Genomic DNA, 17462 nt, shown 5'->3' with positions numbered 1-17462 from the left:
TTGAGGCATAAGCAATTAGGAAATAACACTTACTACCCAGGAACAAAATATATATATATATATATATATATATATATATATATATATATATATATATATATATATATATATATATATTTGTTACCAGTGTCACATTATTTCGGCAACCCGTAGCTTGAGTTTGCATGCCTCAGTGCACCACAAAGGGCAATGTCGGAATACTGTGGGGCATTACCCACCTGTCCATGTCAGCCATACTGTCAGATAATGTGGCAGATCCGGTTTTTTTTGGGGGGGTTTTTTCATTTTGCATTCCTAGGATTGGCGGAGTCTTGGTTTGGTTTGGTTCATTGACTGCGATTGTATAAGAATCTGAAATCAAATAACTTGTAAGGAAGTTTTTATTATTATTATTATTATTATTATTATTATTATTATTATTAATAATAATAATAATAAGACATTGTGCATGTAACTTAAAATCAGATACACTAATGTAAGCATCATTGAATATAATGTGGCAACATATCACTGCCAATATGATTTTTCTACTTCGGTGCACAAGCAGAGGATGGAAACATAGCCATACCCATATATGCATATCATACATAGTAATCTCTTCTGTGAGACGGAAGCTCTGCACCAGTAATTCCAAATGGAAAACGGTGTTTATTATTGAATGCATTGCAATGCATGAGTGATCACTTTGCCGGTTATTACAGGAAGACAATTTAACATTACCCATAGGATTTCAGGATGCGTGAGGCATGTACCCTTGCTTCCTACCACACAAGAAAAAACAGCACAGTATATGCTCTCATATCATTGTTTATTTGTGGGTCGGGAAAGAGTATAAAATGCCTTATGAATCAGTATCCTGCACACAATTAGATCATATGCAACACGATTATATGCTATAATTATAATACAAAACAGTAATTATATACGCTTTTGTTAATAGTATACTCATTAACATTATGTTTTGCACCAAGACGAAATGGAGGAAAAAACGACTTTGTATAATTACAAACAAAAAAAAAAAACCTACATTTTGGGGGACCCGCGAGACTACCTTACCATGTGAATAACTGCAAAAGTAATACGATACGGTAAGTGTTTTACACGGGTCACCAGAAATTAGAATACCAGACAATCGAATCAATTAAATAAACATTATCTTTAAGCTCTCTGTTTAAAGAAAGAAAAGGTTATGCACCCAGTCGTTTTGAGACAGTCCTTCTGATAAACAAACACAGTGAAAAGTTGCAGTCAATGCTCCAACTGGATTACAACGCTGTAATTTCAGATCCATTTTAATTTAATTGCCAGAGAAAAAAGCACAATTATAGTAGATACTGTAGAATTATAGCGCCACCTGTAGCTTTAAACCAGTATCACACGTTAACGTCTCCAGTGTGTTTATTGAGAATCAAAGATAAAATGTGCACATGATGAAAGGCACCTTGAAACAGAAACAGTTAATTTCACACCAGTCTAAAGTTATTACAGTAGAAAGAACGTACAGACACTTAAAATTCAATGAGATTAACAAATGTGCATTTGCTTTAGCGTTATATTGAACTAATAAGAGTGTTAAAGATAAGCAATCCTTTCCCTGCATTTCCTACTTCAATTCAACTGAAGCAGAAAATGTTGGAAAAAAGAGATTACTTGGGAAGTCAAGATGACCTAAAAGCTGGCTTGGTTCGTTGAGCAACCTCCAAGGCACAGAGAAAGCAGACATTTCCAAACCATACACTAGGACCTTAGCCTTTAACCTTCACACCAGATGGATAAAGCAAGGAATACATTATCTGCTAGTAATTAAGAATGAGGAAAAAAAAATTAGATGTCATTACTATTCAGCTGGGCTTGAGAGACCCAAATAATGGAATGAGAAACACAATTACCTTTTTCCCCAAAACTAGAGAGTACTAGGTTACATCCTGCTCAGTGGTTTTGGGTGTACCTTGACCCATCAGTTTGTATTTCTTTGTCCCATCATTTCTACCAGTCAGTAAGACATCTCAACACATTAGAATTGTCTTGGATAATATGTTTTTTTAAAGATAAATCACATTTGGATAAATACAAAATACATTTAACAGAGTGGCATATCCAGTTTAAGAGACATTTCACTGCAATGAACTGAAGGATGACACAGTGATGCACTAAAAGGTGAATGTACATTGAGTGTTTCTTTTGTTTTTTCTTCTTTATAACTTTTGGTTTATGGTAAACAGGTTGCTCAGTTCATATACCCCTCCCCCTCCTCTCCACTTCACTTCACTTCTTTCTTGACTTTTTATCAATAACTGCACACTTTTGCAACTAAAAATATTTATTGAATTAACTTTTCTGAATAAACACTATTTACAGTCATGCGACGTTCAAGGATTTAATGGGTTGACACTGGGGCCCTAGGAGCTCCTGGAGGAGCTACCTTTTGGCTCCTTTCTGCAGACATTCGCTCAAGACGCTCCGTGTAGAATCCATTGAAGTCCAATCTATAACAAAAAAAAACAAAAAAATGATAGATAATTAAATGCAAATATATTCCAGATCTTAAAAGAACAAACCACAGTTCCAATTGAACTATGTGACACTCACCTATAAATGATGTTGATCATACTATGTTCACAGTCATTGGTACTGTAAACACTCAGTCTGTCCAGCAGATCCAGCAGATGTGTAGAAAAGTTACTGTCAAACTTGTTGATGGTTCCTTCAAATCCTGCCGCTGACTGAAGGGCATCCACATGCTCCGATAAATACTAAATAAAAAACAAAAACAACATTATAAAGCCTGAGACTACCTCAGAGCCACCCTGAAACACAAATTGCAAGTACATGTTAGTGACTGGTTTAAATACAGTAAAGGGTTCTCACTTTGGAAGTGAGCTTTTTCTTTTCCGCTTCCTCAGTACGTTCATTCTGTGTTGGAGGACCTCTCATTGTTCCATGTTCCAGTGTTAGGCGACTCATCTCACCATCTAATTTCATACTCTGGGTAAACCTCTGTGGGGAAATTATTAAAATACAAGTAAATGTCCTAAATGACTACCCTATTTGGTATGGACTGTACATATTATCTTTTACCTGTGCTAAATTAATAAGGTTACCTATAAAGCACTTAATGGTACATATAACAGACATGATGTTTATTAATCATAGATTAATGAGATTTATAGCAGCCCGTTTCATAATTAGCCTGTCACGTTTCTGAGAGTTTTTATTTTTATTTAAACAAACCTGCATGCAGTTGGTGAACATGACACACACTGACATCAGCTTGGAGAAGATCTTGAGCAGCTCTGGGTTTGTTAACATGCAGTCCTTCAGACAGTTATCCAAGAAGCTTGTGTGATGGCACAACACATCATCAATGTTTGACGCCTATGAAAAAGATCATTTGCACAGACTATTACATCAGTATGACATGTGCAAACAAAACAAAAACATATTTTTCATCAGCAATACAGGATATTGTTTCATGATTACCTTTTTATAGGTTGTTTCATTCTAGAGCTGTTACTAGCCTTAGGGAAAATATGAAGCCCAGCTCAAAGCCTGTTTCATACTAGAGCTCACTGATCTCATGTTTCAAGAAAGATCAACAAAAAGGAGAAGTTTTCCAGCCTGAAAGATCTATGGGAGGTCAGTGTGTGACTTAAGAAATGTCACTATGGTACTGAATCATTTTTCTTTCTTTCCAGTGTGTTAAGGGAGGTTTATGGGACCACTAAGCTTCACATACCATTCAGCTAGTCATACTCACAGATTTCAAGTTATTCTCCATTATATGCCATGTTGGCTCCATCACTTCAAACATCATGTAGTACTGAATATTTTGGACAAAGTTCAGCATACGCTGTCTCAGAGTAAATGCTCCTGCAAACCTAAAAGAAGCAACTTATGATGACAAACCATACCTTTGTTTTAGGCAAATAAGACATTTGTTTTTAATACTGGTATTATATATATATATATATATATATATATATATATATATATATATATATATATATATAAAAAAAGCTTGTTCTTTCACTACAAAAGCATTTGGGGGGGTTAACAGATCTGTTTAATGGAATATACTTACCATTTAGCAGAATGCAAAGAATATTGCTTTGCATTTTTATTGCTGATCCACACATTGCAGAGGAGCCTTTCCACATGCTTGCAATAAAACATGTGCCTGAACAGCATCTGGTATCTGGTTAAAGCTTTCCTGTATTCAGAAGAACAAACATTTGCCTTACTTAAATCACAGAAATCAGCATTACAATCTTCAGCCACAAGTGGTCTCTATATCAAGCGATTTAACACCTAAACTATCCTCACAGTAAAATCACCATGACTAATGTAAAAATGTGTGTGTGTGAGTGTGTGTGTATATATATATATATATATATATATATATATATATATATATATATATATATAAGTTTGTAAAATATATATTTTGTAAAACAGTGGTTTGCAGGAAGTTTTCTTACCTATTGATAATCAAGGACAGTGGCCATTTTACAATGTAATCAAAGGAGAAAGCTTCCAGCCCACTAAGGGCAATCTCAGTGGGATCTGCGTTAATGACTGCTTTTTCCTGCTTTGTTTCTATAGCTAGAACACGAAGCAACTGGGTTATAACATCATGTGGCATGAGATCAATCTGTAAGTGAAGAAGAAAAATGTTATTTTAATCTGTTGTAGTTTTAAAAACTAAAACTATATGCTGTTTGGACTGCTATCAAACTGGCAATACATTAACAAGACAACATGTTTTTAAATTGATATTGCATACTGTCCATTATTCTTAAAACGAGTGAAAGTTAGCACTGTAAACGTTGATACAAAACAAGAACACCACCGAACAAGGGGTTGCGTCATTACAATGCATACCTTTAAATCATCTTTAAACGGGTCTGTGTTGGCGGTGCTCATTCTCAAAGCTAATTCCAGTAAGGCTTCAAGCCTAGTAGGTATTATGTCATCTACTGGTTTCTTCAATTCCTCTTCTGTGAGGTCCATGAAGGAGACAAAAAAATCCCCCTGGTCCATCAGGAAGTAGTGCTTTATAGACCTATGGTGAAAAAAAAACATATGACTTATTTGGATGAACTAAATAGGCATCACTAACAAAGCATTTAGCTCTATAAACTAGGGATGGGTATCATTGCATGTGTAATTAAGCCTGCTATCAATTGTTTTTTAGAAAGCAACTTTACATTTAAAATTAAAGGTCATAATTAGACAACGGTTACCTACACTTACATTTATATTATATCTGAATAAAATTGATCTCCAAATACAAAATAAATATAAACCTGTAAGTTCCAGTACTCTACCTGACCTTAAATACTATTGTAATACTATTAAAGTGGAAAATATATGAATACTGATCATTTGTGATCAGTGTTCAAGTATAAACATTTTTTTTAAATAATAATTTGAAAGTATCTTTAAGAAAGTGTGATAAAGCATCAGTACCGTAGGCGTGCCACTAACTCCTTCTCTTCCATCAAGAAGTTCAGAAGAACCTTGCTGGCATAATTGTAAGCTTTTTCAATTTGCTCCACATATGCCCTTTCTTTGAGCGTATAGAGGATCTCTTTGGCCTCAGGGCAAGTGACATCACGACCACACTCCCTTACCACATTCAGATATTTACCTTAAGAACAAAAACAAACACTACTCAAAAAGTGCAAAACTGCAGTTATCCATTTTCACACTAAACCTCATAATTAAGTGGTCTGAGTAACATTTAACACAGATGAAAGGTTTACTAGTCTCATACCTATGTTTAACTATAACTTAATCAGCCTTAACTATTAAATAAATGTTACTTACCCTATCAACTGCAAATATATAGTGGGTGTAATGATTAATCTTATATTAAAAGTGCATCAAAAATTCTGTAAATAATTTGAAAAAAAAAAAAAATGCAAACTTGCCTGTACTTAATATTTTGTCAGCCATTTTTTGTAAGAAGGCTGGGATTCGGTGTTGCACGACTGTGTATCGCTGATCCCAATATTTGTCATTATAGTCCTCCTGAATCTTTTCCTTTTGCAACTCATGCTCTTCAACCATGAATTCACTACAAAATAAAAAATATATTTCATTACAGATTTCAAAATATTTCATTACAGATTTCTACAAATCAGTGTTAACATGCTAAAAGGTCAGGACAGCCATCTTGTGGTTAGACTTTCTGGTCAAGTAAAATGACACTCCGTTTTTTTTCCTTTTACCTGTAAGGGTCCTTTATGATCCCTCTGTAGATCCATTTCTCAAGAATTTCAAAATAAGGAACACTGGATGCTTTTGTCAGATAGAGACACAACTCCTGTGCCTGACTGTCTCCTGTGTAGTTGAAGGTTCGATCATGCAGAAGGCTTAATGTAGATCCGCCCATGCAGTCTCCTTTATCTACTGAGGTGGCTACAGGACAAAGAAAACCATTCATCATTTTAAGAAAACTCATTTTACAGCACAAGGAATATTGTTTATACCAAGGCAACCTACTACTTATTTAACACCACTTGTAATAGCATTTAAAAATGGTAGTAAACACTGATGGTACAGAAACAAGCTCCAATTAACAAAATCCAAAGATATGCCACCATCTAAGCAAAATATTTCTTACAGCACATTTTGTTAAAAATATACACTTACCAAGGGAAGCCAAAATTTCCATTGTTCTCATCGTTGGCTGGATATAAAACCAAAGTTTCTGGAGAGAAAGCATCCCCTGTCTTTGCAAATGCTCCAGCTGTGTCACTAGGATCATGTACTCCTTCATCAGTGTCCTCATCCCAGCAGCTAGTGCATGGTTTACTTGGCCATACTCAAAAGAAGACTTCTCTTCAATAAACCTGCACACAGAAGTGATATTGGTTCTGAATTTGTTATATAATTTGGTACATGTCTATCATTCTTTTTTTACAATTTAGACTGCGCTTACCGACTGATTGTAGAGTAGCTTGCTGCAACAGGCAGAATCCTGTTCACAAGCTCCTTGATTGACATGTCTAGAGTTGGGTCCACTGTAAAGGATCGGTTCTGTCTGCCTTGGACAGGCTGAGCTGTGATGTATCGGCCATCTACACCAATCAATAGGTACAACAGATCTTCCACTAGTGCAAGCTCCTGGGCAGCTAATGCCATGGCATCTAACAAGAAACCCACAAGCAAACTGACATTTTAATTTATCTAAATAAACTAGATTTAAAGCCAGAGTTTACTACTGCTTTTTGCAGACAAGCCTAACATTTTTTTTTTTTTTTTTTTTTTTATATTTGCTATATACTGTACTATAGTTTTAAAATACGTATTGCTCTCTCATGAAAACTGAGGCAGGCCTCATTTTATGTAACAAAGTTAGTGAGTTATGTTTAACATCATTAATCTAACAGCCACTATATTTGTTTGAGTTAATAAGAGACACATACCTATAGGCACAGTTGTATCAGTGCTTCCACTGGATACAGTAATGAAATCCCCAATAAGGGCTGGTCTCTCATATACCCAGTTTGGAAACACTGGAATGGGCTGCAGAGGGTTTTTCTTATTGTGCTTGTCTCGAAGCATCTTCCTCGTTATTTCCAAAGGCTAAAGCAAACATTATTTTTAATACACAAATATAAAGCAAAAATGTGGGTTAAAAAACATACAGAAATAAAACGTATCTGTCTCACTATCTCCCAAGAGATAATGTTAATTATATGGATTGAGCTTTCCACAGGAATCAGGTGCTGTTCTCCACAGAGTGTAAGAAAACTTTTTGTTTCAAAGCAATTTTGAGATTAAGACATCAATACAGAAACATATAGGTTACATGTTTTACCTGCTGTAAGTTGGAGCTGGCTGTGACATTACCAAGCTTCTTCCTCAGCTCCTCTAGTTCCTGGATAGACATTTTTGCGCTAGTTTGAGGGATATGGAAGCTGGTGGTGCTGGAGGCTGTAGCATTGGCTGAAAGGTCTGCTCTGTCCTTGGCATTCTGTTGGAGGTACTGCAGGGTCTAAAAATGCCAGAAATGCAGCTTACATTTACATACCCAAAACTGTAAAAAGTATGATGTTTTCTAAAAACTAGCAATAAATGCTCATCAGCCTAAGCAAATACTAAAATATGTACCACAATGGAAATAATTCAGATTCACTCCCACTATTACAACACATACAAATCTCTTACTGGGTTACTGATCAGGTTGAGTAAAAAATAATAAACCCAGAAAGCAACTAACTACCTAAGAAATATACAGTATACAAAAAAAATATTGTTACCTCTTTATCCTCAGTTAGCTTGGATAACAGATAGACCAGGGGATCTAGATTCCGCACATTTCTTGACTTCAGTTCATCATATTTTTTGAGAAAGTCTTCTGGTGTTTTGGAATACTCTGCTATTTTCACCTATGGAGTTTAATGAGACAGTTCTATGCTGTTAATACTAGGACCACGACTACTAATAGTAATAAAAATAACAATAATAAAACTGTTTATTCATGACACTAAACATTTGCGCTTCCTCAAAGACATCAGGATACATACCTGGCCTAATAATGAGATCATAGCAATAAAACCACTTTGTAAAAATTATATGCAGTATATGGAAGAAAGATTTCAATATTAACGATACAATTGAGTCTGTGTTAATAACATTTAAGAATCGGGCAAGTTTTTTTTTTGCATCTGCTGTCTACTGACTAACCTTAGCACTGTGTGCAGAAACTGTTGTGGTGACATATGGAGTTCTGTTCTTCTGTAACAAGTCAATGTACACTTCCGCTCCATCCCCTCCACGAACACGAAGCAAACTGAGCAATTCATTCACATCATGATGAATCCGGAACTCACTCATGGTTGAAATCTTGGAAGTGGAAACGAAGGACAATGGTTTATTTGATAATTAACGTTGTTCTCTGCCCCTTCGCCAGTGCAGTGGTCCAATGCTGATAAATATTCAAAAGAACGAGATACTATATTAATTGACTGTCAACACTAACAGTTATATTACCAATGTTACCTATTGGATTACTATAGGATTTCTAGAGAATATAAGTTTTTAATAACCGCCTTGCGTTCAGATGTTCTGGTTGTACTTTTGGAGGCGAAGAGTAACTATACTGTAAACAGGGAGACTGGTCTGATTTCAAAACGCAGTTTACATCTTCATCATATAAGTAAATGTTTGTAAGTATATAAAATACACAACTGGCATACATGTTTAAAATACAATGTAAAGGAAAACATTCTAATATTATTTTCAATGTAAATCTCGCTTACCGCTTCTTTGGAGCGCCAAACAACACAAACACTGGATTCCAACACAAAAAACCGTCCCTCACAGTTAAGGAAAACTGTCCAAGCCACAATAGTTCCACCTTAGAAGAGGCTGTATCTGAGAAACCTTGTTTAGCACATATATGAAAATATCTTTCTATCCGTCATTAAAGTAAGGATAAAGAAATCAATTAAATGCAGTTACAGTGTTTAGCAATTGTAAGTGAAACTAGCAGGACAGACTCAATGTTTTGGTGGGAGAAACGGAACCTTTCTTGGCACTAAATTCAATGGGCTTTGGGACCTGGGTGAGCTCTAGCACAATATTGGTTATAAAGGTGCACCCTAGTATGTCAACACAGTGAAACTGGTACTTTCTATCAGTGATGTTGCAGTCTGAATGTGTTCGATTTTTAACAGAGGCTGATGCGGACATCCAGTCGTTCCCAGTATTGCCAGTTAAAAAAATGACAGCAGAACTCAATACAGTAACAGGGAGTCATCATGATCTCAAGGGTAATAGTAGATCACCGTTTACTTTCACGGTACAGCGATTCTGGTTAGGCAAAGAAGATGAATTGTTTGAAGTACATTTTGTTACTTTGAATTTCGCATGTATAATCTATTTGCAAAAGTGTTTTATTGAACCGTCAGTGCTGACAGGAAACCCTCCCAAAGAAGCTATAGGTGCATTAAGTGGCTAATTTGTGAATGAACAATACACTGAAAAGCTAATTTGTGAATGAACAATACACTGAAAAGCTAATTTTGAATGAACAATACACTGAAAAGCTAATTTTGAATGAACAATACACTGAAAAGCTAATTTGTGAATGAACAATACACTGAAAAGCTCTTTTGTCTTCCTTTTTATGCTTCATGTTATTGTTATTGTTTTGATATTGTTATTTTATTTTGGGATGTACCTTGTTGTTATTTGTATTTTATAGGATGGGGATATCCAAAGACATCTATACTTGCAAGATGTTATAACAAGTGTTGCAGATGATACTGAGAAAGCAAAGTAGGTACATGATATTGGATTTTCTTTTCTTTATAGAAACATTAATAAACTATTGTGCAGAAAGTGACTTAGTGATTAGGAACAGACCGATCCCAGTGGTTTTGTAAAAGGTCGTTGCTGGCAAAAATAAAATTCTACTTGATCTTTTGATGTCTGGAAACGAAATTACCCATTTTTGAGGCTAATATACAGGTAACATTATACTGTATGTGGTTTCATATACCAGTAGTGGTACATTTAGAAATAATAATAATAATAATAATAATAATAATAATAATAATAATAATAATAATAATAATAATAAATCTGACAATCATTTTCACTAAAAGTCTCTTTCAATGTCTTCATTGTTGAAGACTTTATTTTAGTTTTTCTAATGACAGTGTGTGGTCTTATTGGGGAGCTCATGTCTTAATTTTGAGCTGGTATACTGTATATTCCAGAAAACTAAAGTCTAAAGAAACTCTGACAGTGTGTAGTGCAGACTGGTACCCTTTTATACAGTGATGTTTTTCGCTTGTGCAGGGTCTCTGAGTTCAGATGCCATATAGCAGGCTGTAGCCAGCTCTCTGACACACTGGAAAGGTATGAGCATCATTACAATACATTTCACCACAATGTCTGCTCCTACTGCAAGCTCTGCTTCCCCTCTGGCCATCTTCTGGACATTCACATACTGGAGTGGCATGATCCCCTGTTCCAGATCCTGGCAGAGAAGCAGAACATGGTCAGTTAACTTTACACACAAAACTGTATTCAAATTCATTTCTTCCACTTGTTTTTCCAATTGAAATTACCCAAGCTGTTTCCAGCTCTTACTCAGCTGAGTGCCTGCAGTGCATGAGAACATAATTCAAATCTACAAACATACATTTTATCCCAATAAACATTTACTGCAAATTATACCATACTGATAGACAATGGAAAATATCTGACAAACCCCAATTAATTATTTTTATACTGGTCACATTGCACAAATTCCATCTTGGTTAGACTTGCTCTGCAAAGACTGTAATGACTGCTTAGCAACCAAATAATAAACAGATACAACATTCAAATTAAGAGGGTATGAAACATTGCTTTAAATTACACTGAAGATTTGTGCTGAAAGTTTGTTTTTGAATTTAATTGATTAAACAGAGTTTCATTAAAAAAAAAAAAAAAAAAAACCAAAAAACCCCAGTGTTATGGATATCTTTATTTTATATAAGAAAACAGTTGTTAAATAACTAATGGGTTAACTTTTTATAAGTTAGTTTTATTTCTGCAATTGTGTTACATTGCCATCTAGTGGTTTACAATTGTATGACAGCCAAAGCCAGCAACACACTGATACTGCTTTCTTTTCCTTACTTAAATAATTGACTGCTTTTCCCCCTTTTCTTTCAGTATCAGTGCATGGTAGAATGCTGTTATGTGAAATTTAAGACCAGTATTGATCGAAAACATCATTTAATAAAAATTCACAGTTATCCTCCATATTTTAGATTTGATAAGCCCAAGAAAAGCAAAAGGTAAATGTTTTTTATTTTACTTTTTACAAATACTGTACTGTATATAAAACATTTAAAGAGTTTGATAAATCACACAAGCAAGCTTTATTCGATACAAATGAATTTACTGAAAGAGCTGATTTTGTTGTGGTTACTTAATTATGATATATATATATATATATATATATATATATATATATATATATATATATATACACACACACACACACACACACACACACACACACTGAGTGTACAAAACATTAGGAACACCTGCTCTTTCCATGAAATAGACTGACAAGGTGAATCCAGGTGAAAGCTTTGATCCGTTATTGATGTAACTTTTTAAATCCACTTTAATCAGTGTAGACTTAGACAAGTTAAAGAAGGATTTTTAAATCTTAGATACACATAGATTGTGTATGTGTGCCATTCAGAGGGTAAATGGGCAAGTCAAAAGATTTAAGTGCCTTTGAACGGGGTATGGTAGTAGATGCCTAGCTCTCCGGTTTGAGTGTGTCGAGAACTGCAACGCTGCTTGGTTTTTCACGCTCAGCAGTTTCCCGTGTGTATCAAGGATGGTCCACCACCCAAAGGACATCCAGCCAACGGCAGGCCAGTGGTCGAAAATGGCTCATTGATGAAATAGACCAAAGGAGGCTGACACGAATTGTGCAGAGCAACAGACGGGCTACAGTTAGTCAACTGACAGTCCAGTACAACATTGGTGCCGAAAGACCCATAAAAGAATGCACAACTCGTTGTACCTTGACTCGAATGGAGTATGGCAGCCGATGACCTAGCAGAGTTCCACTTCTTTCAGCAAAACACAAGAAACTGCGGTTGCAGTGGGATAAGGAATGAAAACACTGGACACTGAAGGATTGGAAAAACATTGCCTGGTCTGATGAATCCTGGTTCCTGCTGTTTCACGCTAATGGGAGGACTAGGGTATGGAGAAAACCACATGAGTACATGCATCCATCATGCCGTGTATCAACATTGCATGCTGGTGGTGGTGGTGTGATGGTGCGGTGTGTATTTTCATGGCACACATTGGGCCCCTTGATAAAAGTGGAGCAATGTCTGAATGCCACAGAATATCTGAACATCATTGCCAATCAGGTGCATCCCTTCATGGCAGCAGTGTATCCATCTGCTAATGGATTTTTTCAGCAGGATAATGCCCCGTGCCACAAGGCTAGGATTGTCCAAGAATGGTTCCATGAACATGACAGTGAATTCAGCTTACTGCAGTGGCCTGCCCAGTCACCATATCTCAATCCAACTGAGCATCTGTGGGATGAGATGGAATGAACTATTCGGAGTAGAGATCCACTACCAGCCAACTTGACACAACTTTGGGAAGCATTGGAGTCAAAATGGGCCAGCATCCCTGTTGAACGCTTTCAATACCTTGTAGAGTCCATGCCCCGACGAATTAAGGCTGTTTGAGGGGAAAAGGGGGTGCAGTTCAATATTAGGAAGGTGTTCCTAATGTTTTGTACACTCAGTGTACACTAAGTATCAAAAATAATGTGCGAATCACTCATATGATTCAGACATAATTTGTGAATTATTAATGAAATAAATAAATGGAGATTATAAACCCTAGTACAAATACATTTATATTGGTGTACTTATTTTAGGGTTAAATCTGGTACAGCCTGATTTCAGCCCTGAATATAATTTTTAAAACTGTGGAAGTAAAGCATGATTAAACATGATTTCAGCCCTATTATAATTATTATTATTATTAGTATTATTATTATTATTATACATTATTATATTATATATTATATATATATATATATATATATATATATATATATATATATATATATATATATATATATATATATATTAAAAATAACCCCTCAAATTAGAAACTCTGTTTATACTGTATAGTTTTGAACCCCTGAACCTTCTCGACTGTCGAGTCTGGAAATCAACAGCATAGCATTTAAGACCTCACTACCATAGAGTGTAGAGGAGGAAACACCAATGTTAGTATCTGCATGGAGAGAGAAACCAGTGAGTATTTCTTTGTGTTGTGGTGTCTGTCTTGAATTCAGTGGCACATGTTTGCAAGTCATTGGTTAATTAAGCACAAAAAAAAACAGATTTTTAAATTGTATTTGAAAACTGATAACGAAAATTGGGTAGTGCCCTGACTCCAAAAATGTGTTGTGTCCGAGGTGGGGTGGATTTCAGCCTGTTGAAGAGGGTACATTCTCTCCAGTGTTCATGGCTAAACCGTTCATTTATTTTATTTCAGCATCTAAATGAACATCCTTTTGGAAACACTTAGTCATTTCAGATTTATTCAGCGCATTAAAGAAGGTTGTTAGAACAGAAGGGGGTACAATTGAAATATCCTGACCACATACTCCCAAACCACAGCCTGTCCATTGAAGACAAGTGTATGTAATTGAAAACACATCTATGACTATAGTTAACATAGAAGAAACTGCCATAGTTTTTTTTTCTTTTTCCATATCTAAATCCACTTAAAAACAATACACTTAATGTATACAACTGCATTTCAGTTGTTCTGTCCCGGTGCCTGCAGTTATAGTGATGGGATTAGCAGTGATTTGAAATATGGTTTGAATGTACCATTCACTGTTGTGGTTGTTTATACATAACATAAATGTCCATATCAGCCACATATCCAGATCTTAGCAGTTTCTGTATCATGTGGATATCGTTATAGCCAATTCACATTGCATTTTAAGATTTCAAAGCCATGTTATATATCTGTTTTGTTTAGGGACTCAGTTGTTTCACTGCTGTTGCAGTTTTCTGTGTCATGCAAAGTATGGCCACAGTTACCATTTTCCTTCACATATTGCAAGGATTGATTGCTGTTGCTAAGCAGCGTCTACAAGCCAAGTGGCCTGAGTGGGGGAGACCATTGTCTCCAATTACATGAAATGCACCCTGTAGTTCTTGCTATTATATGTATATGTTTTGATCTTTCCTTTTTTAAGATCCTGGATTTTTAATAAAGAAGTCAGTTCTATGCAGCTTCCTCTAAGAATCTGATCAGTCATTTACCTCGTGACAGGCTGCTGTTTCTACATAATTCGTTTATGATAAAAATTAAAAAAAGAAAAAGAAAAATAACACGCATGTAATAGCTTCTGTTACTGGATACAATGCTAAACCAGAATAAGAAAAATCTGTTCATCTTTCAGTTTATGAGTTATGGAAGAGAGACTCTCCTGTAGAAACTGTACTTAGAACTTGTATTTTTACAACAGCCAAGATAAGACTCCACATGGAAGAGATGGGACAGTGGAGGTCTCTGAAGCAGTCCAACCATGTCCTGATGACACAGGAAGTATGGAGTCCATGGAGGTCTGTCACCCTGAAAAAGCAGAGCTGGCAGTGAATGAAGACAGCTCTGGTCATGTAGAGCAGGTGAAACCACGCTATTTATACAAGTTAGTTTTTATTTTATTTTATTTTATGTAGAGGCACTCGTTGGTATTTTGTATTTTGTAAAACACTTTCAGCAGTCCCCCAGGATTAAGTTAGGTCACTATTTTATACTGAAAAAAATGGGCATATATATATATATATATATTCCTTCCTAAAAAGAGAAAAAAGTAACCCTTTTGTGACCACAAAGGGGAAGACTTCAACCACAAATCAGACTGCCACCCTTATTAAAATCCCCTGTTAAAGTTATAGTTTCACATTTTTCCAATGCAGATTTTTAACTCAATTCTCAAAATGAATAAATAGTGACATGTATTTAAAACATGTCATGGGATCCTTGCAATGGCTGTTAGATGTATAGTTAGGGGGCATGGTGGAAACAGGTGTCTCTCTTTTGAGAAGGCCTTCTCAGTACCACCTCCCTTTAGTGTACTAATTGGATATAGATAAGCCATGAACCTTTTACTCGTGCGTTCCATCTTAAACCTGCTACAACAAAGGATTGTGTCAGAGGAAAGGGTTAAAACTGTAAGCAAACTGTTGGACAATACAATAATAATGCATGCCATAATAGTGAAATTAAAGACTATTGTAATAACTGTTTATTTAATTTTTAGGGTACCAGCCACAATCTGTTTTGGCTCAGTATGACGATTCAGGGGCATGAGGAAAAAGAAATGACTTCTACTGAAGAAAATTAAATGAATGAGTGGGCTCTGTCCCCTACAGCTCTCCTTAAAGTGGTACAATAACTTAGGGTGTAAGGATTCATAGTGGATCTTTACAGCTCTAATAATAATGTCCCATCACTGCAACTGGCCAATTTCATTAACATTATCAAGTAAAAGCAACATTATAAAAATGTTCAATATCTGCCATCTCATTAACAATATTGCATTTTTAGATTACAACATTTGTTCACCCTTCCTGTATGTTTTTCACTTTTTTTTTTTTTTTTTTTTTGTCGTGTTGCTCTTCTACTAAATACAGGTCAAAATATGTATTCTTTAAAAAAGTATAAAATTTGAACATGAAATTAAAAACGATAATAAAAATTCACCATTGTGATTGGGGTTGTTTTGTTACAAGTGATGTGACCATGAGCTGCAGAATAAAGTACAAACCAAGAGGGAGTGAGAGGGGGTTTGTAAAGGTTGTCATAAATAAATGCCACAGAGCTGACCCTTGTAATGAACCACAAGCTTTACCTCTCAGATGTTTTTTAAATGAAGCATGAACCCAGCCACCACCTGGATTACGAAGGTAATACCTTGTTACCTGGCATGCAGGGTACCCACATAAACCTCTGCATTATAGGAATCCTGCTTCTTGGCAAAATCAGAATGGTGCTCCAGGTGGCGCCATTTTCTGATTCGGTGATGCTCAAGAAGACTTGATGGTTATCAAGGCATTTGCCGCAGTTGAGCAGTGATCGGACGCTTTGCTATAAAGCAAGCGCGTATTTTACTTACGCTAATTCTTTTGGGACATTCTTTTATCCCATATAGTTTGCAAAGTTCGGTTTTACGTATTCTGATATCTTTATTATGTTTCGTTTAAAGCACAGTTAATATATAACCGTCGTCCTATAGGAAACCAATTACTTTAGGTATCGAACAAAACAGAAATATTAAAGCTACTTTTAAACTTTTGTTTAGTTGTTAATTTGTCTATTTCTTCATTCGATGATATTGCGAGTTAAATATATAACACAACTTTATTTTTTAGGTTTTATTGTCAATGCTATTGTTGAATAAACTACTCAAATGTTATAAAATTGAGATTATCATACGTTTTCCTAATGTATTTTGTAACTACACAGATAAAGTTAAAATGGCCACAGATTCAAGTGGACAACACACACACACACACACACACACACACACACACACACACACACACACACACACACACACACACACACACTCACATTCCATTGGTTCCCTGCAATCCTTCAGCATTCCAATACAATATATCGTTACATTTTATAGACAAAGTCGTTGTTTTAATGTGCACTCTATTAGTTAATTAACTGATTAGTAGCTTGTTAATATTAGTTAATAGATAATATACAGTTGCTTGTTAATTAAGGTTTTACATTCATATCCTCAGTGGGTGTGTTATACATGTTTATTGTCAAGTTGGGGGGCTTGCACTTTTTCAAATTTAAAATAAATGATTGTGTTAAAGGAAAAACAACTACTGTACCACTAGTTACATAGAACTGTC

At 35.4% G+C, this 17462-nt stretch overlaps 2 protein-coding genes across 3 annotated transcripts; one reads left to right on the top strand and one right to left on the bottom strand.

Annotated features, from left to right (window-relative positions):
• Positions 1-772: 772 nt before the first annotated feature.
• Positions 773-9324, bottom strand: LOC121326219 (gamma-tubulin complex component 2-like). Of its 2 annotated transcripts, none has more exons than XM_041269445.1 (18): positions 9273-9324; positions 8698-8938; positions 8271-8399; positions 7829-8005; positions 7434-7593; positions 6947-7154; positions 6658-6857; positions 6234-6423; positions 5934-6079; positions 5470-5650; positions 4882-5062; positions 4479-4651; positions 4082-4210; positions 3758-3878; positions 3232-3375; positions 2869-2997; positions 2590-2753; positions 773-2486 (listed from the first exon to the last, which is right to left on the bottom strand). In XM_041269445.1, exons 2-18 carry the CDS (start codon positions 8845-8847, stop codon positions 2378-2380), a joined length of 2691 nt encoding a protein of 896 aa, XP_041125379.1. In that variant the 5' UTR covers positions 8848-8938; positions 9273-9324; the 3' UTR covers positions 773-2377. The 2 variants fall into 2 exon arrangements, with proteins under 2 accessions (XP_041125379.1, XP_041125380.1); XM_041269446.1 differs by having other exon boundaries at positions 8698-8856; positions 9273-9319.
• Positions 9325-9655: 331 nt separating this feature from the next.
• znf511 (zinc finger protein 511) lies at positions 9656-15934 on the top strand. Its single transcript, XM_041268961.1, has 6 exons — positions 9656-9718; positions 10220-10293; positions 10819-11020; positions 11683-11807; positions 15053-15212; positions 15851-15934. Exons 1-6 carry the CDS (start codon positions 9656-9658, stop codon positions 15932-15934), a joined length of 708 nt encoding a protein of 235 aa, XP_041124895.1.
• Positions 15935-17462: the final 1528 nt, after the last annotated feature.

The sequence above is a fragment of the Polyodon spathula genome, chromosome 13 (assembly GCF_017654505.1).
Source record: "Polyodon spathula isolate WHYD16114869_AA chromosome 13, ASM1765450v1, whole genome shotgun sequence".
NCBI lineage: Eukaryota > Metazoa > Chordata > Actinopteri > Acipenseriformes > Polyodontidae > Polyodon > Polyodon spathula.
Note: the sequence above shows the minus strand (reverse complement) of the source record. Positions and strands in the feature narration are given on the sequence as shown.